Source organism: Dinoponera quadriceps, unplaced genomic scaffold (genome assembly GCF_001313825.1).
Source record: "Dinoponera quadriceps isolate SergipeBrazil2010 unplaced genomic scaffold, ASM131382v1 scaffold3683, whole genome shotgun sequence".
Taxonomy (NCBI): domain Eukaryota; kingdom Metazoa; phylum Arthropoda; class Insecta; order Hymenoptera; family Formicidae; genus Dinoponera; species Dinoponera quadriceps.
The window spans coordinates 67,361-95,218 of NW_014557664.1; the positions used below are offsets into that span (position 1 = coordinate 67,361).

The 27,858-nt window shown below is 46.4% G+C and overlaps 3 protein-coding genes across 12 annotated transcripts; 2 read left to right on the top strand and 1 right to left on the bottom strand.

The window, feature by feature from the left end:
* Positions 1-2,327: 2,327 nt before the first annotated feature.
* LOC106749371 lies at positions 2,328-11,332 on the top strand. Of its 5 annotated transcripts, none has more exons than XM_014628742.1 (6): positions 2,328-2,348; positions 4,839-5,246; positions 6,544-6,760; positions 8,119-8,402; positions 9,291-9,575; positions 10,517-10,816. In XM_014628742.1, the coding sequence occupies exons 2-6, from the start codon at positions 4,911-4,913 to the stop codon at positions 10,733-10,735; spliced, it is 1,341 nt and encodes a 446-aa protein (XP_014484228.1). In that variant the 5' UTR covers positions 2,328-2,348; positions 4,839-4,910; the 3' UTR covers positions 10,736-10,816. The 5 variants fall into 5 exon arrangements, with proteins under 5 accessions (XP_014484228.1, XP_014484229.1, XP_014484226.1 ...); XM_014628743.1 differs by lacking the exon at positions 2,328-2,348 and adding an exon at positions 3,644-3,844 and having other exon boundaries at positions 10,645-11,332; XM_014628740.1 differs by lacking the exon at positions 2,328-2,348 and adding an exon at positions 3,644-3,844.
* On the bottom strand, positions 11,242-23,174 carry LOC106749373 (transcription factor GAGA). 3 transcript variants are annotated; one of them, XM_014628750.1, is made up of 6 exons: positions 22,509-23,174; positions 22,063-22,270; positions 21,808-21,990; positions 21,361-21,610; positions 16,165-16,500; positions 11,242-12,058 (listed from the first exon to the last, which is right to left on the bottom strand). In XM_014628750.1, exons 2-6 carry the CDS (start codon positions 22,249-22,251, stop codon positions 11,760-11,762), a joined length of 1,257 nt encoding a protein of 418 aa, XP_014484236.1. In that variant the 5' UTR covers positions 22,252-22,270; positions 22,509-23,174; the 3' UTR covers positions 11,242-11,759. The 3 variants fall into 3 exon arrangements, with proteins under 3 accessions (XP_014484236.1, XP_014484237.1, XP_014484238.1); XM_014628751.1 differs by having other exon boundaries at positions 11,760-12,058; positions 22,982-23,174; XM_014628752.1 differs by lacking the exons at positions 11,242-12,058; positions 16,165-16,500 and adding an exon at positions 17,660-20,399.
* A 545-nt stretch (positions 23,175-23,719) lies between these two features.
* On the top strand, positions 23,720-27,577 carry LOC106749372. 4 transcript variants are annotated; one of them, XM_014628747.1, is made up of 7 exons: positions 23,720-23,754; positions 24,127-24,641; positions 24,860-25,096; positions 25,353-25,541; positions 26,307-26,715; positions 26,886-27,162; positions 27,335-27,577. In XM_014628747.1, exons 2-7 carry the CDS (start codon positions 24,566-24,568, stop codon positions 27,467-27,469), a joined length of 1,323 nt encoding a protein of 440 aa, XP_014484233.1. In that variant the 5' UTR covers positions 23,720-23,754; positions 24,127-24,565; the 3' UTR covers positions 27,470-27,577. The 4 variants fall into 4 exon arrangements, with proteins under 4 accessions (XP_014484233.1, XP_014484232.1, XP_014484234.1 ...); XM_014628746.1 differs by lacking the exon at positions 23,720-23,754 and having other exon boundaries at positions 24,010-24,641; XM_014628748.1 differs by lacking the exon at positions 23,720-23,754 and having other exon boundaries at positions 24,010-24,641; positions 27,381-27,577.
* Positions 27,578-27,858: the final 281 nt, after the last annotated feature.

Genomic DNA, 27,858 nt, shown 5'->3' on the forward strand with positions numbered 1-27,858 from the left:
AGGTCGCCGGGTCGGGGCCGCGGTCGAAGCGGTGCGCGATAGCCGAAAAAAGAGGAGAAAAATGGAAGCCGGTCAGCAGCTTATCGTTTCCTTTCGAGAACGAAAGTGGAAAGGCAAACCAGGGGGCCGGTGAGGGGGGGGGGGGAAGAGTCCGGAGAGGGGGGNAAGAGTCCGGAGAGGAGGGTGCCCGCAGTGATTGGACGTTTGCGCCGTGCAAACACAATCGGCGACCTTCCTTCCGCCGATTGAATTAATACCCGGCGAATTAGAATAATCGAATATTTACGGTACGTGCCGGCCGCCCCCGGCGATTAATCAGTGTAAGCAAACCGTGACGACGGTGACGCCGACTACGGGTACCACCGTCGCTCACGAGCTCGCTCTCCGGCTCTCGTGTTCCGCTCACGAATGACAATCGCTTTTGTGACAGCTAATCCGGCCGAGAGAGAAAAGAAAGAAAGACTCTTCGTCTTCTTGGTGTCGTGTTCACCTCAGAGTCGTTGCTTGGCACTCTACGCGTCGACAGGCACTGGGTCTCTCCCAGGTCAGAATATTATAGCTCAGTCCAATAAAAGTCTAAAGCTCGGTTTTAACAAATCAGTCAAGCTGATCCGTAAGCTCAGTCCGGTAAAAATCGAGAAGCTCGTTGCAGTTCAAAGTTCATTTCAAAATCTGTAAGCTCCAGAATTCAGAGCTAAGAATCCATGTAAAAATAATATCACGTTAATCCATTCAAACCCGATTACCGAGGAATAATACTTCCACACGAGGATTTTATATATTTTAAATTGTAAACCGTGAGCCTATATCATTTCTTACTTAAACGATTTGTTATTAGAAGACATTTCTCCCTCTAAGTGGAGAATCATTGAGCAAAATATAATCGCCCACTTAGCCAAACATGCCAAGATTCGTCTTTCCGATGCATAATCTTCAACTGACACACAGTCGGGTCAGAAGCAAAAATTTGAAATTTCATTAATGCTGTTATAGCCTCATTGTTTTCTTTATTCTGAATTACCTTATCAAAGTTTATTTGGTTTATAAAGTAAAAGCACAAGGGTAAATAAATTCCGATTATTAATAATTATTCTCCTCTTTTCCCCCCTTATTTTCATTCACATACGCACATACGTCATGCAACACAAGAAGTTAACCATCCCGGGCGAAGTTGGTTAAATCTTCTGACTCTAAAAAGGACAATTTAAATCCATATCCGCGACGTGACGCAATATACGCATATTGTGTCACTGTCACGTTTCTGCTGAAACAACAGGAAGCTACAGCTGGTGCGGAAAATTACTGTAACCTTAGTGACCTCAACTATTGTTCTTCCTCAGTGTACTAAATTAATCACTAAATTAGTCATCCCGGACAGCAACTATCGGCGACTACCGTTGCGTTTTTTCGCGCGCTAACAAAAAACTCGTAGTCCGACGCGGCGGATCAATGCTCTATTCGATAAGGAAAAAAGTCGCGGAAATATTCCTCGGGACGGGCGTCTTCGCGGAAATTCCGAGACTCCCTGTCGGGCTGATATTTCATTCGACGCGTTTCACGAGGCACAAAGGCGACTCACGACAAAGAGGACTCACGGGGCCGCGAGTTCCGTCTTTTATCGCGCGCGTCGAACGTCAGCTTGCAAAATTCTCTCCGAGCGATCGGTGCGAATTTTCTCGCTGCTCTCGACTGTCACCCTCTCCCCCTTCGACCCCCTCCTTCGCGCTCGTGCGATGCGTACGAACCCCTGTTTTTTTCGTTGTTTGGCGACAGCGTGCGTGTTTTCGTGCGAGAGCGGAGTCGATACCCGAACGACGCGGCTGTAATTATCATCCGCGGACAGGGGTCAGCGAATTATCGCGAGTGCAGCGTGCATAGCGCTACGTCATTCCGTCGGTGGGCATCGCTACTCTCTCTCTCTCTCTCTCTCGTGCATACGCTCAAACCGATGTTTATTCCGCCGGCGATCGAGAAGTGATTTTCGGGGCGGTAAGGGCGCGCCGACGTGGCACTTTCGGACACGGTGCGGAGGCGCGAGCACCTCGGGTGCCGCCGAAATCGCCGTCGACCCGCCTGAGGAGCGTCGAATTCGACCTGTGACACGGTGACGGTGGTGTGCGATCGTCGAGGTTGACACTATCTCGATGACGGCGCGACCGCGCGCATTCGGTACGTTCGCGTCACGATCGATTTCTCCCCGACACTTAAGAAAGTTATTTTCCCGCTCGGCTAATTAATCCTGTAGATTTACGGGACTAACGTGTGACTTATGTTGTTACTAATCATTCGGGGAAATTACGACCGAAGGAAGAACACACGGAGAAGGTGGTATTACGGCTCTTGCACAGGTATCGTGACTTCTTTCAGTATCTCGGATTTAAATGATGAATCTTAGCGATTACTTATGGAATCGTTTGTTTAATGCCCCGCCGTCGATACGCAATAGCCGGTATTCATTACAACGCATTTTTACATTTAAGCATTTCGAAACGTTTAAAGATTATCTTGCCATTCAATTACAGATATTTTCTTACCAAACTTAAGCGTATCAGCATAGAAATATATAGATGCACTTGAGTGTTCCGTTCGTTATTTAACATTTCACTCGGCTGTGCGTATTTCGAGTTATGCAAAATTAAACGATAACACGACACTTTGCTAATGTGACGCCCCAAGACATACTGTTGTGTTTTACAGCCAATGCAAGTTAGCTGTCATTTTCCTTGTCAGTTTTCATTCTCCTATTTACAGTTAATATGTTCAACTGTTTGATCTGTTCGATCCTGCAAAGGTCAGAAATGTCGGGTCGAATTGCGCGTTTCGCGCGATTCAATGAAGGAACGCCACTGGCGTTTCAGCGCGTTCGCAGTCGGTCGCGTTTAAAAAGAGTTATTTCGAAGAGCGTTACCGGTGCCTCTCGCGAGAGAGAAAGAGAGAGAGAGAACGAGGTAGAAACACGCGCGATATTTTTCGTTTCCCCCGACCGAAAAAGTGACACGTGAAAAATTTCACGCGATTCCACCGCAGAATCGCGAGCGAGCCGTAGCTCTCTCATCGAAACGGATGCGATTGACGTGAGACCCGCCGCCGTGGTAAAAACCAAAAGGTGAAGAGGTTCGCGAACAATTGCATGCACGGTCTACCTTCGGAAATAAAAAAGCCCCCTCGAAAAAAACGACAGAAGAGGGAAAGAATAAAAAACTGCAGAAACCACAGGAAGAGAGAGAGAGAGAGAGAGAGAGAAAGCGAGGGGCTCTCCGCGCTCGCGCACTCCGCGCGAATACGGCGAAGCGTACAGAGCGAAGGTGCGATACACGAGGCGGAAATGACAGTTTATTAAATTAGTGTCACCATGGTGACCGGTGGTCAAGGAAATGGGTGACCGCGAGCGAGCAGTCGAAGTCTGAGTCTGACGGCGCATTTAGCGGTCAATCGGTTCCGGTCGCAACGACGAGACAAAATATGACACAGCGACGTCTCGCGTGATGTAATGCGAGCAGACCGGCTCGTAAACGCGATCTTATCCCTGAGAGATGTAATAATCGCGTGTCTCGCCGATCGGATCAAACGCATGTATCCGCACACAAACGTATACAAACACACACGTACACACGCAGACGTGAATATATTCCCGCGGCGTATCGAGCCGATGAAAAATCGTCGCTCTCCCCGCGGCGAACGGCGGCCGTAGGCAACGGGAGCGCGATCGATCGTGGCGGAAACCGGCTCGATTCGTCGATCACGCCGGCCAGTTCGTGATCGTTGGTTTGGTGACTTGTTGACAAACGTCGCGCGAAGATGCCGGAGCGCGTTATCGCCAGACTCGTCATCGGAAGTTAATCTCGTGAGTAATGCTCTCTTGATCTATGGAACCGGTAAATAGTGCGATTCTCTCGAGTGTTCGCGATCCTTTCTTTTCGCTCTTATTTCGACGATATCCTTCGGTGTCTCCTGCTGAAGAAACCGAGGAGTCGGGTCGTTCGTGTCGTTTGTGTCGCGGAGAGAACGCGGAGAATGGGAATATCGCGACGATTGTGTAGCAGAAGTTCGGGTCTCACGCTTAACGCGTGCGTGCGTGTGTTTTACTTATGACTGTTAATAAGAGGCCAAAAGTAACGCAACTCGCGGAGTTAAGCCCGTATCCACATACAGCGCGGCGCAAAGGATAAACGAAGGTAGCCCGGAAACGCTTTGTGGTGGCGTCCGTGAAGACGCGCCCGCTCGCTGGTTTCCGCGATTCGTACAAGATTTAACGCCCGCCATATTAGCACTTCGCACACCGACTTTACACGGCCGCACTCGTGATTTTGCATTTCGGCTCACGGGCTTTGCAAATACGCCGGCTTCATGCGCGAATCGCTGGAGCGAGTAAACAAAAACTCGGACCTCCTTAAACCAGGGAGAACTTAAGGGGTTACATCACCCCGGAGAGCTCAAAATGATAAGTAACTTTATGAATTTTGCATAACAATATTGGTGTGGAATAACAATATTGGTGGTGATAATAATAAAATGAAAACGGATAAATGGACGCGACGAGTCCGCGCGCGAGCCGCCTCGCAACTTCGACGTCGCGCATTCATCATCGAACGATCGTCGGGACGTGCGAAATTTGTCACGGCAAGAGAGAAAGAGAGAGAGAGAGAGAGAGAGAAAGAGAGAGAGACGCGAAATCTATTATCGGCAAAATCGGGAAAACGTACGAAATTTATCACACGCGGATCCGAGACATGAGCGCGCGCGTCCCGCCGGCTGCGGGGTTCAGGGGGAGCGAAGGAGGTGGGATTGCGTGAGAGAGGCACCATTTTCTTCTGCACGTCAATCCGTCTTTCTTGCAGACGGTATTTTCAACCCGGTAAAAATCCGCACGCGCCCCACGTCGATTGGGAAACGTCAAGAATCGCCGGACGATGTTTTATTTGGACGGGAGAGGCGATGCCGCCGCCATCACCACCACCACCGCAAAATACGACTCGCTGCCTCCCAACGGAGAAGAGAATTTCGGCTGGTGGTTGAGCCATTGGAAAATCGCGGTATCGCCGCGATCACGCCGCGATGAGGACCATTATCGATCACCAGGATCGTCCGCGTCGATGCTGTCCTGCGTCGACTCGGACGACTCGAGCTGCTGCACCTTCACGCAGAATTCGTCGGCTGGCCGGCAAGAAAAAACGTACGAAAATATCGAGCTTCGCATGTTCGCGCGAGATGATCTGGATATCGGGCTGATCAAAAGAGACGCTCAGGTAACAACGGTGAGAGAAAGTAGAGATATCGTGTTTACCGATGTGCGCGTTGTCCCTGGAATTCTTCAAGCTCTGTTTTTGCTTGAGAGAGAGAGGGAGAGAGAGAGAGACTCGTCTCTTTGAAAGTCCTGGGGCAAGTTTCACTTAACGTTCGCAACGATCGCGAACATCATGTCGTTTTTATTTAACATTCAGGAGAAACAAAGATAAAATGATCGTTGCGAGCGTTAAGTGGAAATTGCTCCTAAATAGAAACAGAGAAGCGCAACGGAAACAAGTTTTGATTGGCTGTCTGAATCACATGACCTAGGCGCTACTTCTACTTAGGAAATATCTCCAGAGAAATTAGCCCGATTCGAGAATTACCCGGTATAATTCGCGGTAATGAAATCTCAATATTTCAGCAATCAGGCTCCATCGTGGCTTTATATTAATCGGCATGAAAGCCTGATAAAATATCAGCGCCTCGCTTTAATTCAGCTCGCCTCGCTCGGGTCTTTCCGTGCGTGTCTTCTCCGGACGGGGATTTGGGGCTTATTTACCGTCGACAATCTCCGCACGTGGTTGCATTTCACGTGCAGGATACATTTCTAGAACTTCCTCTACCCACCTGCTTACTTACCTACGCGAAACGTGAATTTTTATCTTTCTGTCTTCGCGCGCGTTTTTCCTCCCTCTCTCTCTCTTTCCCTTTGTTTCCGCTATTCTTCTCTGTCCCTCTCTCGTCGCCGTATTACGCGAATTGCAGCTAATCCGATTACCGGACCGCAGAACTCGCCGGTTAATTAGATAAACGAGTAAATAACTGTAAAGGCTTATTCGCACGGCTATGATCGATATTTCTCCGAAGCGACCGCGCGATACGTACGCGTCGCAGGTCGTTCAAATCGTTGAGCCATTTCTTTCGGAATTTAGAAGGAAAGCACCAAAACTGACATAGATATGATAAACCGACATACCCATGTTTCTCGGCGATAAAGTAGTGAATTCTGTCGGACAGTACATGAACTTCGTCTACTATATACAGGGTGTCGTATTAACATACGACCGAATATACGACGGGTTGCCTGCCGAAAGGCGCGCGTGTCCACATGGCAATTTCGGATTTGTCGATATAGTCACTCGTATACCTTTCTTTTTTATTATGATAATTTTTATCTATGATAAAGGTATTGTCTATGATAAAGGTTGTAAAGTATTTGTCTTGCAAGAAAGAAGAAACATTTCGCGACTCCATTCGCCGGCGACCCATCGAACGATAAGCGTGGGATTAATCAGAGACTCCTCCGCTACGCAGGACAATTGGCCCACGGGCGTAACCGAGGACGAGTACGACGCGAGAAACGAATCGAAGTGCGAGGTTGTTTGCTGCAGCCCGGAAAGACTGATTCGTTGTCAGGAGTACCGGATACACGCTCCGTCTTGCCGCCGCTCGTCGCGGGCGAGATGCGCGCCGGAGGTCGAAGCTTGCCGGGCACGCTTGAGCTGCGGCCTCATCGATCCCGAGCGTATCGGTGCGTAATCTTTCTCTCCGAGAGAGCCAGCTGTCTCTCTCTATCTAGCCACTTTGCCAGCAGCCTTCTTCCTTTCAGAAAGAAAGAAGCGACTGATGGATAGCCCCTCGTGTCTCGAAGTGGTCGTCTTCTCATGCAAGCCACCGAAACTCTCCTCTCCTCTCTATTTATCTCTCTCTTCCTCTCTCTCTCTCTCTCTTTCCCTCTTTCTCTTTTCCCCTCTCTCTATCTATCTATCTATCTCTTTCTTTCTCCAATAATTCTCGGCGGCGCACGGCATCTGACCTAATAAAGTTTCGTGGTTTATCAATGCGCGCGGAATCGAGTCGCTTGGCGTATCAGATTTACTCCGTCTCGCCCTCCTACCCCCTTGCCATCTGGGGGGAAGCTTTGTGTGGCCGCGAAAGATGCCGAGTAGCGTGAGAGTGCAAAACTGCCACGAGCATTGTTGCTGCGGCCGCTGCTAACGGCTTCGATCGAAGCGAGAGACTTCGATTGGCTCGCCGCCGCCGTCAGGGTGGCCGAGGCAGCCGAAGAAGAGCTGATGGAAGCGCCGTGCTTGGCGATTTAACCCATTTCAATTTATCGCTATTAATTAATTGTCCTATTAGATTGTAAAAGACTATTCGTAAATCAAATGACTAGACTCTGGCGTGGATCATGTCTCCTCAAGCAGTGAACTACTCGAAAATAGCGCTGCTACTCTGGCCGAAATTGTCTCGTCGCGCGTCTAACGTTCGACGAGGAGCTACTTTTTGGATTTCTCGAAGTGAAGTTCCACTCGGGGAGGGCAGAGTGGCTGCGCCGAGTCACTCGAACTCGAGCGATTTTTCACTCGTACGAAGTGAATCCTCCGTTCTTAGAATCGTCGAGTGAATATTCTCATTCGAGACTCTGAAGAGTGAATCGGACGTGCCCCGCCGTCACATGAGCAGATTCGCTGTAATCGATTGAGACGTTCACTCGTATGAAGCGGGTAACTTCATGCTCAGGTTGGGTGAAACTGCCCTTCACTCTTCTCACTGGCTTTCGAGTGGCGGTACTTTCAGTATCATTTCGTATGAATTTCCCCTCGGCTTACAGGTGGGATTTCACTTGAAGAATGTAAAGAGTACGTCAGGGTAATTAGAACCGATAATATGTAAAATCGACTGATGATAGTCTCTTCTTTCATAGTTTCGTCGCTCGTAAAAATATCATAGATATCACAGATACGGCACAAACAGCAAAAAATAAGTGTGCCAAGGGAGATTTAATATTCCGCTTAGTCCCGTTTTCCGTTGTCGTTCCGAACGTTTAATTCCTTCCGACGCCTATCAGAGAATTTGTTCGAAAATCGGGAAAAATTGCGAATGCAGGTGGGACGCAGTCGAAGCTACCGTGCGCGGCCTGCTCGCCCGTCATCGCGAGATCGCGACGCGCGGACGATGATTTCGGCACAGAGACGAGATCGAGCTGTGACAGGCTAAACTCCACCTGGGACAACTGTAACGGGTCGAGCACTCGTCTGTACTCCTTGGAGGACACTTCGGACATACAGAGCAACGATTGCAGCTCGAATAGGCAGAGCGACGCGCCGGACACACCGATGTGCCTCTGCGACGAGCTGGCGATCGCATCGAAGGACCGTGTCGGCGATCACGTAAGTAAACGTAAATACACGTAATACCGCTGTGCGGGCGGAACTCATAGTCCGATCTTATATTTAAAATCGTCTCAAGTTCATCTTCAGATGTTAGAAGGGCCGCTCCATTGGCAATATTAATTAATTGAATAGTTTGTTTTCCTCCATTTATCGTTCTGTCTTCGTTCAGTAAGTGGGTTCAGATTTAACGCATCTTTTGTGCGTAACAACTGCAGAAGAAGCGTTAGATCTTGATTGGGATCCCAAGTATTTCTTCGGTTACTAAAACGGAGGTTAATATAGCTGTCTAATGACTGTTCAAAAAATGCATGAAACTCCTACCAGGAAGGTATGAATGAAGTTGCAAGGAAATCTTAAATACTAATAAAAGAGATGATCTTTCTTTTAATTTTCCGAAGGTGTGTCTATATCGATAGACCGTGGCTCAAACGTTTAATATAGACGTGGAGGAAAAAATATTTGCCGTCGCGCACATGCGGCGCTGGTCTCTCGTGAGACGCTGTCAGCGAACGTGTGGTTAATTTAAAATCTCCCGGGCTATGAATACCGCTCACTCTCGTTCTTTCTCTCTCGGGCGGAGGAATTCGTGTCGGAAACCCGGGATACGGGATGTGACTCTTTGCTGAGGTGTTTCACGTGTACCTCGCAATTACACGCGTGGGTGTGCGCCTATGCACCGGGTAAAACCTCGATTCAGAGAACCGGCGCAACCGGATTATAACTGCACATATACAACGTGTGCGGGTAATACCCATCTAACCCGTCTATCTATGCGCGCTTCCTTGACGGTCGGCCTCGGCGCGCTGAATCGCGAGGGCTCCGGGCTCCGATAATCCGAATTACCGTGGCACATTCAAGCGGAATAAATTAACCGCGTTTGTGCAGAACCGAGGCACCGCCATCAACGAAGTGGCATCTATCCTCGAGGGCTTCCGGAACGATCCCGAAAAGGCGCTTTTGGAGGAGGAGGATCGATTCTACGACTGCAGGTCCTCTCACGATCAATTAACCAGGCTAGCTCTAGCTATAGAGACGGACGCGGAGGAGGCACCGGCGATCCTCGGCGATCCGAATAATTGGCTACGCCAACTACGCGATAAGATAGAACGGCTGCAGCACGGCCACAAAGAGATCCGCGGTGACATACGCGCTTTACGCGGGGACTTTCAAGTAAGTATTCCCCTCTTTCTCTTCCCTGTCCCCCTTCTCTCTCTCTCTCTCTCTCTCTCTCTCTCGAACCTCTTTGAGTCCCTCTTATCGCATCTATCGTCGTCTTATTTGCGCGGGATTATAATTCCAATGCGAAAATCCATCATCGAGTGTATGTGGACTTCGTGCCGCGCTTTCGTTTCTTCGCATTTCGACTTCTCGGAAAGAACGTTGCGAAAAGCTCGCTTGCAAAAGAATAAGAATAACAATTATTTATTAACGGGAGGACTCTTTAGTTACCTAATTTAGTAGAAATGTAATAGTTCGGGAAAATGGAAATATAAAGAGTATAAATATAATGGAATTATTTACAGGATGTCCGACACAAGTGATGCCAACCGTCACATACTTGTAGTTTGGGTCGGTGTGAACTAAAAAGTCCTCTGCAAGTTTTGCAAACGATGCCCAAAATTTCGAGTTATTAATTATGGAAAGTGACCATATATAAAGATTTTTACATTATCATTATATGATACATTAACAATTAAAATACTTGCGTGTATTTTCATGCAATAATCTATGAAGAAAAATTCTTTTATAAATAACTAGACAAGATACATCCCAGTTTTCAAAAAAAGTCAGACGTGAAAAAGTTAAATATAGATTGGAAAGAAACATAAGTAACTTCAAAAGCGAGATTTTACTAAGCATGAGTACAAATACGAGTAGAATAAATGAATAAGATAAAAGCTGGCGAAAACGCGGTAGCTGCCATAATTCACCTTCGATCGATGCGTGCACAAAGTGTGAAGTTCCTCCCTTCGATGACTCGTGAAATCGTTTGGATTTCCTCGGAAATTTTTCAACTCACCGGTCGATTAGTCCGGTCGCTCTCTTCGATTAAACACGCTTCGACTGCCGTTCCTAATTAAATATCAAACTGAAATTCTGCCGAAATGTAGTCCGCTGACGCGCGAACGAGGATCCGATCTCCATTTACATCCCGTCGGTGCCATTCCGCTTCCATCGCCGTTCCAGTTCACCGCCATGCGACCTTCATCTCCCCTTTTCGTGAATTTCACATTGGCAGCGCGACGAGAGGAAAATTGGCGACGTGTCGGGCAACACGGCGAGACTGCGAGGCGAGATCCGCGAACTGCGGTATCTCGACGACCTGCTGACGCTCATACAGGGGGAGCTCGCGAGGATATCCAGGAGAAGTTGGCCATTCATCCTGGGGAATAACGAACCGCGCGAAGAAATCAATTTAATCGTCTGATCGTGAGCACGAGGACGAACGAACGAACGAATCGTCGGTACGAGTCTCGTGAATAGCCGATGCGAAGGATACAAGGTGGCGTGATAACAGGCAGATAACAGGGCTGAGAAACTCATTCAGTTGACTCCAACAAAACTCTTGTCTGGATATGGCTAAACAAATGTCAATTGTGAGAATCGAAATTCCATTCGGTTGTCTAAAACGGAAATGAAAAAAAATTGGCTCAGTGAACCAATATTTGGTCCTCGCAACTCTAAAGCGTTTGCTCGTATCCAAACAAGAATTTTGTCTGAATCAACTAAATGGGTTCGATGCGCGACTCCGCATCCGTCCGAGAGAGGAGCCGCGCCGAGACGGGCCATCGGTGTTACATCGTGTCACTGTGAATGGAGATATTGGCTGATAATGTATTTTATTACTAAACAATTTATTATTTATACGTCGCATATATTTGGATCCATGTACACACAGCACCGAGTAAAAAATTCCTAATACGATACATTCGTGTCTACATTCACTTTTCTTGCGCTCTCCCTCCTTCTCTCTCTCTCTCTCTTTCTCTCTCACACACTCTCACACTGTTTTTTGCCGCTCATTGTACAAGTCCGTGAACTGTCAAGTATATCGCGCCAAACATTCACTCGCACTCCCTCTCCCTCTCTCTCTCTCTCTTTCCGTCCCTATCAAGCTAACAATGTAAATTAATCCACAAAATACTCTAAACGCACTTCGTACAGTCTACCCAATGCTCGACTAATACTGCCGCTCTCCGATTCTCCCGCATAGAACGCAAAAGCCTATAAAACCCGTCGCGCTTTATCTCCGGCGCGAGGTGCCGCTATATGTAAAAAAACAAGCCGAGAATCGACGCACCGCCGCTCGAACGAACCGCTGTCGTCATCGTCATCGTCGTCGTGGTCGCGGAATTAGGTGACGTCGGTGCGCTGCATGTGCCGGACGTGCTGCCGCGAGGAGTCGTGATAGGCGATCCCGGCGCGTAACATCTCGCCGTGCCGGAAGACGTCGTGCGACGCGGAGAAGGACGGCAAGGTGGGCAACGACGGTAAGAGGCAGCTCAGCATGCTCGCGCCGCCGTCCGACGAGTAGATCCCGTTGCTGGGAGGCACCATGGACGTGCCGCACGTGGTCGAGGCCGATCCCGACAGAACGTGCCCATTCTGATCGCCGGAGCTCAGCAAGCTCGAGCTCGGGGCCATCAGGTTTCCTACGGACATGGAAGACGTGAAGTGGGTCGGCCAACGTCGCCGAAGTACATGCGAGGTGCTCGGGGCTATCGTCGCGGATACTCTACTCTCTACTCTCTCTCTCTCTCTCATAATTTCTCGGAGTGAAATCTCGCTCAGAATGGGTGAAAATTCACTCGAAGCGATAAGACAGTTCTGCAAAATTTTGCTTTTTCCTTACAGTCTCTGGAAGTACACGGAGAAAATATTATGACAAAAATTGTGCCACAAATTTTTGTAATATTAGACCATACCGGAATTATAACTGACATTATGATATGTGTTGTGATCTCTATGTATTTCGTTGTACACATTACTCAAACTTACAACGCATAATAATAATACGTAATAATTTTAGACGTAATCCCGGTATGGTACAGTGTTACAAAATTTGGTGGCAATTTTCGCTACAATATTTTCTCCATGTAGTTCCTACAGTTTCTTGTACGCCGAATCCAAATCCGTGAGAAAAAATACTGTATCATGTCAAGTTTATGAGAAAAATGTGATTGAAACAATCTAAAAGAGCGTTTTGACTACTTTTGACACAAGTCGCACAAAGCATCAAATAGAACGGTGTGATATTATGGTGTGACATGCTACAATTTTATATTTGTAAAAATTTTACAATGTATGCAACTTGCATAATTTTCTTCTCACAAGAGAATTACAAAATTAGTTTTTTGGAAAATCGTCATTTTTCAAAAATTACTTACATAATAATTATTTAAGCAGATGAAAAAACAATTTTATTACAAAAAAACACCTTCAGTCCAATATATCAAATGCAGAGACTTGTGTAATTTATATATATATATATATATATATATANTTTATATTCATTTATTTATAACATGTACAGGAAAATTTCCCTTTTCATATAAAAAAATAAAAATAATAATATAGTAGATATACAGATATCAGATATACAATAGATATACAGTAATACTTGTAGAAACGAGAAAGACAAGAAAAAAGAATTTATATTTCTATAAACGGGGAACTTATATATAATTTGTCTCTGAGTATACTTTAAGACATATTAAAAAAATGGATACAATCAAAAAAATGTATTAGCCTTAATATGCTCAGTCGATTGTATTATAATGAATGAACAACGTTTATTATTATCCTGGGGTGTACTCTCTCAGGGCGTATAAAAACTATTACAAAAGTTGAGCCAAATTTTGCAGCAAGATGCAAATACAGAATGATCATAGGAATTATGTCTAAAATAAATGGTTACTATTTCTCAACAAATAAGTCGAACAAAATAAATGAAACCCCATTTTGTAAAAGAGACCTGTGAAATTTGTTTACTATAAATATACGACGTGTTTTTTTTTTAAATAATTTAAATACACATTATTAAAAAAGAAGCAAAACCGTTCTTGCGCGCGTAATGATAGATATATAATTTATTTTTAAATAAGACCAAACTTTTTCATGTTCTAACTTTTTCGAAGAAGTTATTCCACTTTTATCCCGATAATGACAATTTCTGTCATTCGAAATCCTAAGAATGAACGTTTCACTTGAGCTTAGAGTGGATTCTGACTTCATACGCAAGTGAGGTTAATTAATAGTTGTTACTTGAAACTCGTGTCTCGAGTGAGATACTCAGACTTGAATTCAAAGTTGGATGTAGATTTCTCAGTTGAATCGCGATTACAGATATATAACGTCAGATATAATTCGACTGGATAGCTTGGGTCCAATTCCGGATTGAAATCTGAGTATCCCGCGCCAGATAAGTTTCAAGTGACAACTGTTGATGCAGGCTTGAATCTTTCAATCGATTAAAATGAATCTGTTCCTGCGGCAATGGAATGTTCTCACGGAGCATGTCAGATTCACTCCTCGATTTCTCGAATGAAAATATTCACTCGACGATTCTCAGAACGAAGAATTCGCTCTATTGAGCGAAGAATCACTGGAATTCAAATAACTGGGGCTGTCATGCTCACTTCCGAGAAATGAAATTCCACTCGAAGAAATTCAGAGAGTACCATCCAGTGATTTTTACTACCACGCGCGCAGCGCAGGGACGGCGGCGAGTGTCTCGCGATAAGCCCATTAGGGAGCAATTAAGGTCGTCGGCTAATTTCAGAAACGAAGTTCCTCGCTAACGAGGAGAGCCATCTCGGCTGTTTCCGTTGTGCTCTCCTGAGATATTTATTGTTACTGTCGTCTCGATATCGACTGGAAACGGAGCGTACGTATGTATATATTTGATAAGTGATATAAGAAGTATTGCCTGTCTCTCTCTTTGCGTGTTATTATATTATCGTTAGTGTCGTGAAACATGCGTGTTGACGTTGTCGCGACGATATTTCGGAAGCAAAGAAGCGGCACGTACGTCGTCGATCGACATTTTCCTACCTCTGCGAATAGAGGCGAGAAGCAATTTTCAGTGCGACTTGCCCTGTGCGTATGAAATTTCGAACGGTCCACGAGACGATAAACAGGAGATTTAATCCTCTTCCGATTGTCGATCGTTATAACGCGCGACAACAGAGTTCGACAGTTCCGAATTCCGCGCGTAGATTTTGGCGTCGCGACGAGTCGCGCCGCCTCGCGAAACACTGATAATCGCCGCGATGCAAAATTTATACGGCCGCGTTAACGCGCGAGGCTTGTAATTCACGCGAATGTACGCTCGCGGTGTAATCGCTTTAAAGCGATAACGCATTCGGCGCGTCCCGCTAATCCTTTGACAATATCGTGCGCATCGTGTAACGCATCGTAAAACGCGATATTAAAATTTCAACGCCGCTGTGTTGTTTAGCGCGGAGTCGCCGAAGGTGAGTATCGACAATTTGCGACAACGAGCTCGGCTCATTGGCCGGCGCGGATTATTTCACGCGCGCGCGATGTTTTTCCCATCGCGCGACAAATTTGCGGCAGAAATGTAAATAAAGAAGGAAATGTGAAAACGGTACTTTGTGACAATAACAAGACCGGAGTTGGGAGACGTGCGGACGCGTGCGCACGCGACTATGTAACTTTCGACTATGAACTTTTCGGAAGTAGTTTTTCTAAGTAAAATTCTTCGAGTAAAACTTGTTTTCAGGTAAAACTTTTCGAGTATAACTTTTTTCAAGTAAAACTTTCTGAGCAAAATGTTTGCCAGATAAAATTTTTGGGGCAAAACATTATTAATAAATAATTGTTAAATAAGTCTTTCGAATTAAATCTTATCAAGTAAAATTTTTTTCAAGTAAAACTCTCTTTCTCAAGTAAAAACTTTTCGGACAAAGCTTTTCTGAAGTAAAACTTTTCAAGTTTCTTTCAAATAGTCGGTATATCGGGTAAAAAGTTTCTTCGAATAAAACTTTTCGAGCAAAACTTTCTTCAAGCAAGACGTCTTCGGTTAAGCTCTCCGAGTAAAATATTTTTTAAGTAAAATTTTTTGAATACATTTCGAATAAAATTTTTTTAAACAAAATTTTCCGAGTAAGTCTTTTTTCAAGTAAAATTTCTCGAATAAACCTTCTCGACTAAAATTGTTTTCAAGTAAAACTTTCCGATTAAAATATTTTTCAAGTAAAATTTTTCACGTAGAATTTTTTTAAAGTAAAACTTTTTGCGCAAAACATTCTTGAAGTAAAACTTTTTTCAAATAAAGCTTTCCAAGCAAAACTTCGAGTAAGTATTTTCGACTTTTTTCAAATAAAATTTGTTGAGTAAAATTTTGTTCAAATTAAAACTATCTAAGTAAAACTTTTCGAGTAAACCTTCTCGATTAAGACGTTTTTTGCGTAAAACTTCTAGAGTGAAATTTTCCAAACATAATTTTTTTTTAATAAAACTCCGAACAACACATACTTAAAGTAGAATATTTTTTAAAAATAAAACTCTTCAAGCAAAACTTTTCTGAAGTAAAACTTCTTGATTAAAACTTTCCTCAACCAAATCTTTTCGAGCGAAACTTCTTCGAAATAAAACTTTCCGAGTAAACCTTCTCAGCTAAAACTTTTTTCGAATAAAACTTTTCGAGTAGAGCTTTATTGAGATCAAACTTTTCCAGTAAAACCTTCTCGAGTAAAGCAACGTTATCAGAAGCCTCGGGAGGCTCGGCTTTCACCTGGAAGACTGACGCTCGATGCGGAACTGACAGACGAGGTGATCGACAAGGGCGTCATCATAGGAAAGTCTGAGGCCTCGGAGGATCTCGCTAGGTGCGAGTCTATCCTGGGGGCGGGCCGGGCGCAAGCTAACGCCGACGACAGGCCGAAATCGCTGGCTCGGTCCGGTCGTCGGTGTCTCGAGTGATGCATGCCGGACTTGGTGCCGTTGCCCAGACCGAAGTGTAGCAGCTCTAAGTGTCGCCTGAGATTTCTCGATTGGCGCAGAATCGCGCCGCACAATGGACACGAGGCCGGCTGGTCGGACAGGCTGCGCGCCTTCGACAGTCCATCCCCTAGAACGAATTCCGTCATGGCAGGTAGAGACAGACCTGCTAACACTTGGCCGTCGATCCCGAACGCCGCCTCGCAATCTCACATTTTCTACATATCGTGCGCACTCCGTTCTGACAAATTCCGCGACTGGGGGAACGGAGGTATGGGGCAACCGTGTATACAATTGCGGGTTCGCTAGCGTCGTGGAGAACGTGAACGCGTCTGCAAATTCTTACATTCTTTATTTGCAAAAGGAAAGAAAGAAGAAACTGAGAGAAAAGAAAAAATGAGATGGACGATACATGATCATACGTTTAATCCTATTTCCTCCTCGACGAAGCCCTTTGTCGCTTTGTATACGCGCTATTGTCAACAGCCCACTGTGTACGCAGAGTCCGTCTTTATAAAATAGGAATGTGCGCCGGTTATCCTTTCGCTTTGCTCGTGGCTGTTTCGATTGTTTTCTCATTTAAAAAACGGAAGGTGTACTTAGAAACGACACCGCTTAGACACGTTAGTGGACCCGCCCCGGTTGCGGAGGAATCGAGCGTGGCAGTGACACGTCAACCTCGAGGGACGAAATTCGAATAGCGCACGCACGCACGCACGCACGCACGCACGCACGCACGCACGCACGCACGCACGCACGCACGCACGCACGCACGCACGCACGCACGCACGCACGCACGCACGCACGCACGCACGCACGCACGCACGCACGCACGCACGCACGCACGCACGCACGCACGCACGCACGCACGCACGCACGCACGCACGCACGCACGCACGCACGCACGCACGCACGCACGCACGCACGCACGCACGCACGCACGCACGCACGCACGCACGCACGCACGCACGCACGCACGCACGCACGCACGCACGCACGCACGCACGCACGCACGCACGCACGCACGCACGCACGCACGCACGCACGCACGCACGCACGCACGCACGCACGCACGCACGCACGCACGCACGCACGCACGCACGCACGCACGCACGCACGCACGCACGCACGCACGCACGCACGCACGCACGCACGCACGCACGCACGCACGCACGCACGCACGCACGCACGCACGCACGCACGCACGCACGCACGCACGCACGCACGCACGCACGCACGCACGCACGCACGCACGCACGCACGCACGCACGCACGCACGCACGCACGCACGCACGCACGCACGCACGCACGCACGCACGCACACACACACACACACACACACACACACGCGCAAGTTGTCCACACACTGAGATTCGTCTAAAAATCTGACAGTAAAAGAATATCGAGCAGGTCGCGCACTTCTCTCCCCTCCTCTCTCTCTCTCTCTCTCTCTTTCTCTCTCTTGCTCTCTCGCTCGCCGGTGCTGTTCTCAGAATTGCGCTGTGATTATTCCTATACTATTGGCTTACACTCTAACGTGAGAGATTCGTGTATGTTGAACGTAACAGGTCTCCGCGAGGATCTCGAATTTAGTCTAATGTTAAATAACGAGTGCGATCGCTCGGTGTAACCGAACAAAATAATTATACAAGCGAGATGTCCGTCGATGATCCCTCACCGTCTTCATCATCCACTTTCCTCGTTCGCTTCCCTTGGAGCGAAGCACGGAAGCACACACACATGCACACAATTATCTCTCATGTAAGTACACGTGAGGAGTCGCATACGTCGAGTTCGGGTGTAATTATATAAGAATTCATTCTGTGCACTTCCGTAATTCGCTCCAAAGAGAACGATCGGAGAAAATGGAGCAGAGGTTGGTGAAGAATCATCGATGGACGTGTCGCTTGTGCAGTGCAGTCCCTCGTTCGGTTACACCAGGCACCTCATATTCGTCATTTGACATCTGACGAACTCGGGACATTCGCGAAAACTATGTTCAACGTACACAAGTCTTACACACACGTTAATATTGGAATTAACCTCTTCAGAAATTTGTTAAAATCAAGAGAAAATGATTTGATCTTTTTCAGTGACAGATGAAATCTGTTAATACATTCTGCGCGAAATCAATTTTAAATAGCTCATCATGTTGCGTGGCGTCACGGGTGACCCATGCCGTATTATGAATTACATGTTGTTAGACTATAACATGTGTTATAATAATTCAAAGTATCTAAGTGTTGCATGATTATTCCATTTTAAAACTAAAATCTCAGCCCAAACAAAAAGTTCAGCGCGGGCCACCGGCAACTTACGAAACATGTTAATCGTACTTAATTGTACTAAGGTGTCATTATGGACTCATGTTTTTATCGTGCTTTTCTTTATATTTTTAATCAAATATCTGGGTGAACATTTGCGATTATTCCTTCGCATAATTCTATTCTATAGATTTAAAAATACATACGTGATTTTTGATAGATTTCTGTTAGCACTTTTGCAAACTTTAAATAAGTGAGGACACAAGTAACCCCAGTACCAAATTAAGGTGCCAAAAAGCTGTCAAATTAGGATTAACCATATGACGAGATCTCATATGAAACAGCCTTTCTTTAAAAAAAAAAAAAAAAATATATATATATATATATATTAATCAATTGTACTTAACCTCTCGATATGCTTTTCCTTCCCTTCTCTTTAGATTTCACTTGTAAATATTTCTTTTCTCTCTGCGTTCCCGTAATGTATGCATTTATATCTTTTTTTGCTTCTTTATCTTGCTTTCCATTACGTAAGGGTTAATCTCCCGTTAAAAAAATTAATAATAATACTAACAGTAACCTCTCTTTTTCCTGTCATGCCTCGTGATTAGTGTTTACTCACAACAATGTTTGTTACGTTTTGTCGACAATGTGCGAATGAAAAAAGTAAAATACCCAAACACATGTTTGTGATCATTCCTGAAGAGGTCAATCACAGAAAGACTTCGCGAATAGTCTCGGGCTTTCCCCTACCGATTCGCACGGCGGGCGCTACTCGAATTTCCCGGCGCATCGTCGCCACCTCGAGTCCTTTCCGCACCGGTGCGGCATTGCACAACTGTACCGCACAAGCGAGATGTCCGTCGACGATCCTTCACCGTCCTCACGTCCACCCTCCCGATTCTCGCTCGGAGCGAGCGACGGAAGCACACAGCACGAACTCTCACGTAAGTACACGCGGACAGGAAGACGAATATTCGCGACGCCGAGTTCGGAGTCCGCAGATGAGCGCCATCGTCGTCGGCTGTCACTGAGGCGGAAACTATCGTGAGAAATCCCTTTTCCCAGGCAACGATGCGGATGACGAACGACGACGCGTTCCCGCGCGTGCTCGTCGTCCCCGACGAGTTCTCCTCCCTCCCCTCCTGTACAATTTATCTCGCGATTGTCGGGGATGGGATGCTCCTGTGCGGCGACACCGCGTCCCGCGTGCGGTGCGTCGGCGAGAGTAGGCTGGGCTTGCAGACTATCTGCTCGCAGCTGTGGTTGCTACCGCCGCTGTCGGCGCTGCCGCGGGTCCCCTCCTGGTCGTTGTAGCCGGGCAGTTCGACCTCGGGCTTAACCTCCATCATCATCGAGTCGCTGCCGAGGTTCTGCGTCACCGTGTTGTTGCCGAAGCGGTACTTGCACGACGACAGCAGATGCCTGCGCAGATTCCTCGCCTGACGGAGCGTCGCCCCGCACAACGGGCATATACCCGGACAGTCGGAGGCGCCGCGTGTTTTGCCGGTTAACGCACAAGTCGAGCCCGCTTGGCCGAGCGACAACCCGGGGGAATAGCCCATGTTCATAGAGCCGGGGAACTGTGGTATGTGCAATGGCGAGTACCCCGATATCGGCATCACCGAGTGCGACTCGCCGTCCGACGCGTGATCCTGATGTGCCGCCGCCGCCGTCCGGTGATTGTCCACGACGGAGGACTCTTGCATACGCGATGAGTGGCTCCTGCCCTGATGGTTGTTCGCGTACCCCAGGCAGTTGCCCGCTGTTAACAGACACAAACACAATGTTACCATGCGGGGCTGAACTGACACGTTACGTTTGGCACGGATTTGAATTTATCTTCTCTCCCGCGCTCCCGCTCTCGCTCGTTCTCTCTCTCCCTCTCTCTCTCTCTCTCTCCCTCTCTCTCTCTCTCTTTCTATCTCTATCTATCTATCTGTCTGTCTGTCTGTCGGTCTGTCTGTCTCTCGCTCGCTCAGTCAGACGAATCGGACGACCAATCAGAATTGCAGTTCAACCCGATCGATGGTTGTGCTTGTGTCCGTTTAATTGAAACGAGAAAAAAACGGCCTACGCGGCCGGTGCGGAAGTCTCTCTCTCTCTCTCTCTCTCTTCCTCTCTCTATCTTTCCCTTTCTTCCTCTCTCTCTACCGCTCCTTCTCTTTCTCTCTCTCTCCACTTCTCCCTCTCTCTCTCTTTCTCTCTCTCTCTCTCTTCCACTCCCTCCCTTTCTCTCTCTCTACCTCTCCCTCTCTTTCTGTCTCTCCCTCTCTCCCCCTTTCGCTCGACCTTCCTCTCCGTCTCTCGCGCTCTCACCCCCTCTCTCTCTCTCTCTCTCGTCCTCTCTCACACTCTCTCTTTCTCTCTCACGCTATACCGTAGACGGCGTCTGGCATAATTTTACGACGACGGAACGTAATACGCATCGGACACAAAACACAAGTAGAATCGCCGTTACAGCTTGGTTGTAACTTACGTGCTTACCTTAACTACAAACTTTCTATTGATTAAAAACACAAAACTCGGAAATTGCGATAAAAAAAAATCAAGAAATCTCGTCTGACGAAATCAGACCGCTGAAAGAAGCGGACAAATATCCGCAACGTGGTGTCTCGCGCTAAAATATTCCGACGTTCCACTTAGTACCTCTCTCCCTCTCTCTCTTGAGATACAAAATGAAATTCGCAAGATCACAGGATATATTTGCATACTATTCGCATTACCTGTATCGTCAGTTTGATCCGTAGTGTCGTCGTCCTTATTCTCGTAAGGCATTGTTCGGTTGTTGTCGTGTCCGTCTATAGGCCTGCTCTCGCTGTCGGTGGTGTTACTGGTGCAGGCCCATTTTCCGGAAGACGTGGACGACTTCCTCCTCTTTTTCCTCCGCTTGAGCGGGTAATACGAATTAAGGGTCGCTCTCGACACGCTATCGTTCACCGCCGGTATCGCCGACGCGGGGATCTCCTCTCCGCTCTAGATGTGTACATGCAATTGTTAGTTCGCGCGAAACCGGGACCACGCCTCGGCGTATAAGCAAGTAAAGCGCTCGAGAATGGTTTTTTGGGTTAGTTGACGTGACCAAAGGTGTATCAGACATCACGTCGACATGGCGCGATCACAGACGATCGTCTCGTTCTCTCATGCACCTGCGACACACGCTGAGGACGTACCTCCGTTAGAATGGTCGGCGGTGTCAGACCATGGATACACAGGCAGTGAGCAGCTTGGAGCAGCGAAGGCAACTGCGACGGCTCCACGCTCACTTCCCCCCGGTATACAAATTCTAACAGAGACTCCAGGTCGTTGGCTGTGATTCCGGCCAGCATGACCACCGGGTGCTGGCATGGTGTGCTCTGTGGACAAAACGCTCGGTTGTAGACAGGGTGCAGTTCGCGCCGGCAACCGCGCAGCAAAACAAAAGCAACCTTCAGCAGGTCCAGCAGAAAGGGACTGGCGGCGCAGAGGACAATTTTGTGCGCGGGGAAGCTGCGGCCACCGGCAGCCAGAGTGACGTCCACCAAATCGCCGTCTCCTCTGAGGAGCTGCACCGCGGAGGCCAACGAGGAACTGAACTCTCCCCACGAGAGACTGTACAGCTGGCTGCTGCTACCCATTCCGTATCAGAGACTTGAACTGCAAGAACGCGAGACAACACGCATGATAACCATTACGCTCGATGCACGAATCCGCCGCAGAAGCCAACGCGAAGCACGCATGCACCGGTAGTCCGCTAAATAACGGTAACGATGCGCTCGCCGTCTCCCCATCCACGTTCCCTAATTAGTGCCCCCACCCGAGCGAAGCGCGATCAAACGATACACGGCGTCGTGGCGTCGCACAGGTTAACCTAACAATCTCGGGGTCCCTCTACCTGCGATGGCTTCTGATGATGATGATGACGTCGCCGACGACGGCGACGACCGCTGGCGCCGACCGCAACGTCGACGTCGGCGGCGACGATGACAAAGAGGAGACGACGGTTCTTGCCGTCCGTCCGTCTGTCCGTCCGTCTGGCTGGCTGACTCGCTGGCTGAATGGCGCTCGCTCGACGTCTGCGTTCGGGAAATTAGGTTGGAGAAAGTCGCAAGAGCGCGCGGGGTCACCTAGGCATAAGTCGCGCGCGAGTCAGGCTCGAGTGGCTGCGAGCTACCGCTCCGCGGTGGCGACGACGACGACCGCGGCGTACCGCACGCGGGACGCACCACTTCCTCGGGAGACGCGGACGGACGCGGCACCGCGATGCTTCGCTTCGAGCTGCGGCGCGGCACGCTTCGCGGAAGTATGTAAGATTCAAATCCTCTGTGTCGGAGAGGATCTCGTGTGCGTACGTGTGTGCGTATGTACCGTAAACTGCGACTGACGTGTGCACGTATGTGCACGAGGCGACGCGACGCGCAGCACCGCCGCCGTCCTACGGATGGGGAGAGAGAGAAAGAGCGAATGGCGGCCGGAAGCCGCCGGGGAGCCGCGGGAAACGTTTGAAGGAAGCCTCCGGGCAGCGTTCGGGATGCGTTTCCTTTTTTTGCTTTTGAAAGAGAGAGAGGTAACAAAATTGCTCTCCGCAAAACCACGCTGAATATTCCTACATTTTTTAAACGGAATTTCTCGAGAATTTTAGAAGAACGGAAACTTTTTACTTTTTATTGATTTATTTCGATGATTACACGGGGGGGAAATGTCTCATATATAATTATATGTAGAATGTCTATATATATTTTTTATATAAATATATAATTATATATGATTATATATAATTATATATTTTTATATGTATGGGCGTCTTATATATTTATGTAATTATACATGAAAAATTTTTTCCCAGCTAATTCCTCATAATAATTAGTCCTCAAAAATCCTCCAAAAATTGAATTTCTTAGAGTAATTTGCATTATATTCAGCTTTAATTTTTAAGAAATGAACATTTTGAAAATTGGAATTAAATAATTAATTTATTTAGCTATATATAATCCCACAAGTAGCTTGGAAATAAGCTTTTTGAGATAGAAGAAGTGAACAAACAAAAGTTCTCATTATAAGATTGTAATACTTAATGCAATTTTTTTCTTTCTGCAGATGAATGTACTTAGAGAAAAGAAGCAACGCGTTCGAATTCGTTTGTAAGCAACGTATGAAATTCAATATTAATCTTAGTTCGACACTCACATGGATCGATTTGACTCAAACAAAAAATGGAGATCCTATGGCTATTAAATCTTGAATTATTACATATATTCATAACATAGAATTCATTTCTTGAAGCATGCGAAATATTTTATTTCTCTTTCTGTGTAGAATCAATACATATCTTCTGTTATATCTCTTTCTCTCTTTAAAATTATCTATTTTAAAAATAACGATTACATGAAAAATTTTTCAAATTTATCTTTTGTACACTCAAAATTATAATATCTGCATACCACAAGCACATGTTTAATATACATAGATATTTAAGTAAAGTTATATACCAGAAGAGTTATTGAGTTTTACAGACCTAGTATGCGCGCCAAAGCAAGCAGCAAAAAGTAAACGTGCCAACAAAAAATTGACACTCGCGCGACCGCAAAACCTAATATATATCCAACGATTAAAATCCATCGCTTGATTCTGATAAACTAATACACGCTAGTATGAAAAAAAGGAAACATTTACCATCAGGTCACATTGCGGGGCAATACTTAAACAATAATATCTGAGATCACATTATTGTACGGCGCATTATTGTACGAGAGATCGACGAAGTCGGGACTGTTTTCAACATGTCTAAGGATTATAATATTCCGTTGAACATAAATAAGTATAAATATCATAAATCAACCGTCCCCGCGTGAGAATATGATACAAGCAATAATATAAAGAAAAATGCGTCGCTATTAGTTAAATTTAATTAATACGAACGAAACGAGTTTGTTAAGTCTCCAAGCGGAAGCAATGTTAACGTCAGAATCGTACAATAACACCAGGAAGACCGTGGAAGTGGAGGTGATCAAGACAATACAAAAACAAGGTAAGAACTTTCTTATTAATTAAGAAAAAATTCTAGTAATTTTTAAAAAATTGTGCGAGAGAACAAGAGAGAGAGAGAGAAAGAGACATGCGTTTTGCATTCATTATACATATATTTCATTAAAATTTATAAAATTTCACAGAGCTAGTCACACGCTATTTGTTTCTTTCTTTTTTTATTTTTAAATAATCAATTCACGCAAAGATATTCTCTCGAAGGTTACAACCTGAACACCGTGAACAGTTACGGTGAGAATCTGCTGCACGTGAGCGCAGCGAACGGCTGCTACGAGATCACGAAGACGATTCTAGACCGAGAGAAGAGCCGTCGCGCCGTGGACAGGAAGAATAAATTCGGTTGGACTCCGTTGATGCAGGCGATTCGCAACGGTGATATCGATACCGTGAAGTTGCTTTTGGAGAAGAAGTCCAACGTCGACGAGTCAACGTACCTTGGTAATAAATGGTCCAGTCGACAAAAGCTTTGGAAAAATGTCTTAAAACGCTCAGAAGGACGTCTAAAAAAATAGGGCGTCTTTTAGACGTCCTTAAGAGATATCTTTAAAAATTCTTAAGATGTCTTTTAGAAGTTCCTGTTACTCGGGAATCAACGACGCAACGTCGTCGTTGCTTCGAAACGGACCGCCTAGATCTGTTTTCTTTTCTTTCTTCTCTTTCTGTTCTCACCTTTCTTCTCGATTCGATCAAACAGGTATGTCGGTCCTCGGGCTTGCCGCCGCGATCAGCAGGAGGATGTTCGAAACGGTGTATGACGCGTGTCCGACAGCGCTGGCGAACACAGCCAACGACGACATCAGTCCATTGTGCGTGGCCGCCATGAAGAACGACAAAGAACTGTTCTTCAAGTTGTTGGAATTGGGCGCGTCGCTTTCCGATGCCAGTAGGACGTTTTTTTTTTTTCTTTCTCGCACTATCGAACATTCGCGAAATGAACGGCTGAATGTCGATTCAGTTCGATGGAATTGCCCTTCAAATTTCTCGGAGCAAATCGTTCGAAACAAGCGAAAGTTCACTCGAAGCGACGATGAAAATACCGTCATTCGGAATCACAAAAGTGAATGTTTAACTCGAGTTTAAAATAAATTCTGAATTTATTTCTTGAAACTTTAAAATTCTCGCTCTAAACGAAAGAACGTTTCAATTTCCAGGTAGCAGAAACTTCTAGAAGAGATATCTTAGATTGAATTAACGATAGGTGTAGTGAGTTTTTACCTTTTTGATCTAAATTTTAATGTGATTTCTAGCAAAAACGTTTTTAGCGCTAACAGACGTTGCGATTTCTAAGATTTAAGCATTTTTACGACTTTTGACATCACGGGAGTTCGCCTTTTGTTCGAAACTACGTTACGATTTTATTGCTTAGAGCAGAAAGCTAGAGGCTTACTACACCTATTATGATCCATGTTCAAGAACACTTAGAAGACTCTGAAAAAAGTAGGTCGTCCTTTAGTCCTTTCTCGAAAATATCTTTCAAAAGTTTCTGCTATCTAGGTCAGAGTAAATTTGCTCCTGTGAATCCAACAAATTCCATATATCGTACCGCTTTTCTTTCTGCATATAAAATCGGATTGTGAATACTGGTCTTAAAGACGGAAAACGCGAGAAATCGCGACTAAAAGGGGGGAAATCTATATATCGAGCGCAGATGAGTACACACACATCATGATGAGGAACTCGACGGTGCCGGAAATCGCGAGATTGGCGCGGGAACATTTGATCACAGAGGACTATTGGAATGATACGTCGGATAACATCCGAATGATGAGCGAACAGTACGGCGACGAGACCGCGGCGATTCGTAAGAACGGCAAGGAGAAGTCGCCGAAATCGCATGTCTTGTTCGCGGAGACGCGGAGCTTAGCGTCGCCCGCGTTGACGTACAACTGCAGTGGCGTTTTCGCGCCGTCGCCGATCGCGTGTTTCACAAAGATCGACCTCGAAGAGCGATCGAACGCGCCTTCGGAGGACGAGCGCGCAAATCACGAGGCGGTCGCGACGGACGGCTTCAAGACGAACGCGCGTCGGCAGGAGTCACCTCCGGTTACACTTCGAAGGTAGATCGTTAGCGCAAATTGACCCCTTCAGTTCGTATTTATATCACTATGTGTCTTATAGTTTTTTTTCAAAAAATTTCTAAAGTTAACGTACAAAAAGCGACGTTTCATATCGGTAATTTGTGCTGTGCGGGACAAGACCGTGAACATGACGAGCGACTTCATCGCAGATTGCAATCGGTACGACCGGCGGATCTCGAGATGGTGAATCACTCGGACGACCTGGATGTTACTCTCGGTTTCACTCCCGAATTCAGCCCGCTGAGGAGCCCCTACGTGCCGCCAGACATCAACGATGAGAACGTGTTCGGCGAAAACACCCCGACACCGCCGCGCTGCAAAACACCGCCGAAGGGAACGCTCTTGAATTCGCGACAGGCGAAGATGACTGTCGTATTGAGGCGCTCCGGTTTGGCCCGGCATATCCCCGTGTTTCTCGAACAGGAAGTAAGTGTGATTTCGACACTTCAGATTCTCATCTCGCGAAATTAAAACTGACAATAACGACGAGTCTGATCGTCGTTCTAATTAGCTTTGCGATAGGACTTAGCTTCGCATTCCGAACATTCACAGGCCGTAATTTTTCAATCGTAACTCGCCTCTCGTTTTCTCGTCCTAGGTGGACATAGACCTATTTCTAACGCTCACGAATGATGACTTAATAGAGATCGGTATCGAGCACGAGGAGGACAGATGTGCACTGCTGGAGACGATAAAGGAATGCAAAAGAAACATGAGTGAAAATTGTATTTAACGTTTGTACGATTACTGATTAACGCGATGATTTTCTTTCACTCTCGCGCTCTCGTAGATCAATAATTTATAACTGCTAATTTTACAATATTTAATATTCTTAACACTGTAATTTATTGGAGCATTTATTCGCTTTAAAAGTGAATGACGCTCCCTTTTCCTGTTAGAGGTAATTTTTTATATCGAATAAACCGCATTTTAAGGAACATGAGTAACAATAAACGAGACGATAATTTGCAAGGGAAGATCCTTGTGTAAATTCCATATTCTTATTCGTCACTTCTGGCTTTCAACAGTTTCTCCCTTAGGCTTAGCTTGTCGGGCTTCTCTTCCTCGACGGTCGGCCCCTTCTGTGGGACATCATTCTTGTTAGCAATCGTTTAAAAGTCG

Bases quoted from the DNA above. Each gene is read 5' to 3' on its own strand.
- LOC106749371 (XM_014628742.1), top strand. From the start codon at position 4,911: ATGTTTTATTTGGACGGGAGAGGCGATGCCGCCGCCATCACCACCACC. The intron at 5,247-6,543 runs GTAACAACGGTG...TCCGCTACGCAG, and splicing joins TGATCAAAAGAGACGCTCAG to GACAATTGGCCCACGGGCGT. The intron at 6,761-8,118 runs GTGCGTAATCTT...TTGCGAATGCAG, and splicing joins CATCGATCCCGAGCGTATCG to GTGGGACGCAGTCGAAGCTA.
- LOC106749373 (XM_014628750.1), bottom strand. From the start codon at position 22,251: ATGGGTAGCAGCAGCCAGCTGTACAGTCTCTCGTGGGGAGAGTTCAGT. The intron at 21,611-21,807 runs GTACGTCCTCAG...GTACACATCTAG, and splicing joins CGCCGACCATTCTAACGGAG to AGCGGAGAGGAGATCCCCGC. The intron at 16,501-21,360 runs GTAATGCGAATA...AATTCGTTCTAG, and splicing joins GGATCAAACTGACGATACAG to GGGATGGACTGTCGAAGGCG.
- LOC106749372 (XM_014628747.1), top strand. From the start codon at position 24,566: ATGTTAACGTCAGAATCGTACAATAACACCAGGAAGACCGTGGAAGTG. The intron at 25,542-26,306 runs GTAGGACGTTTT...TATCGAGCGCAG, and splicing joins CGCGTCGCTTTCCGATGCCA to ATGAGTACACACACATCATG. The intron at 26,716-26,885 runs GTAGATCGTTAG...ACTTCATCGCAG, and splicing joins CCTCCGGTTACACTTCGAAG to ATTGCAATCGGTACGACCGG.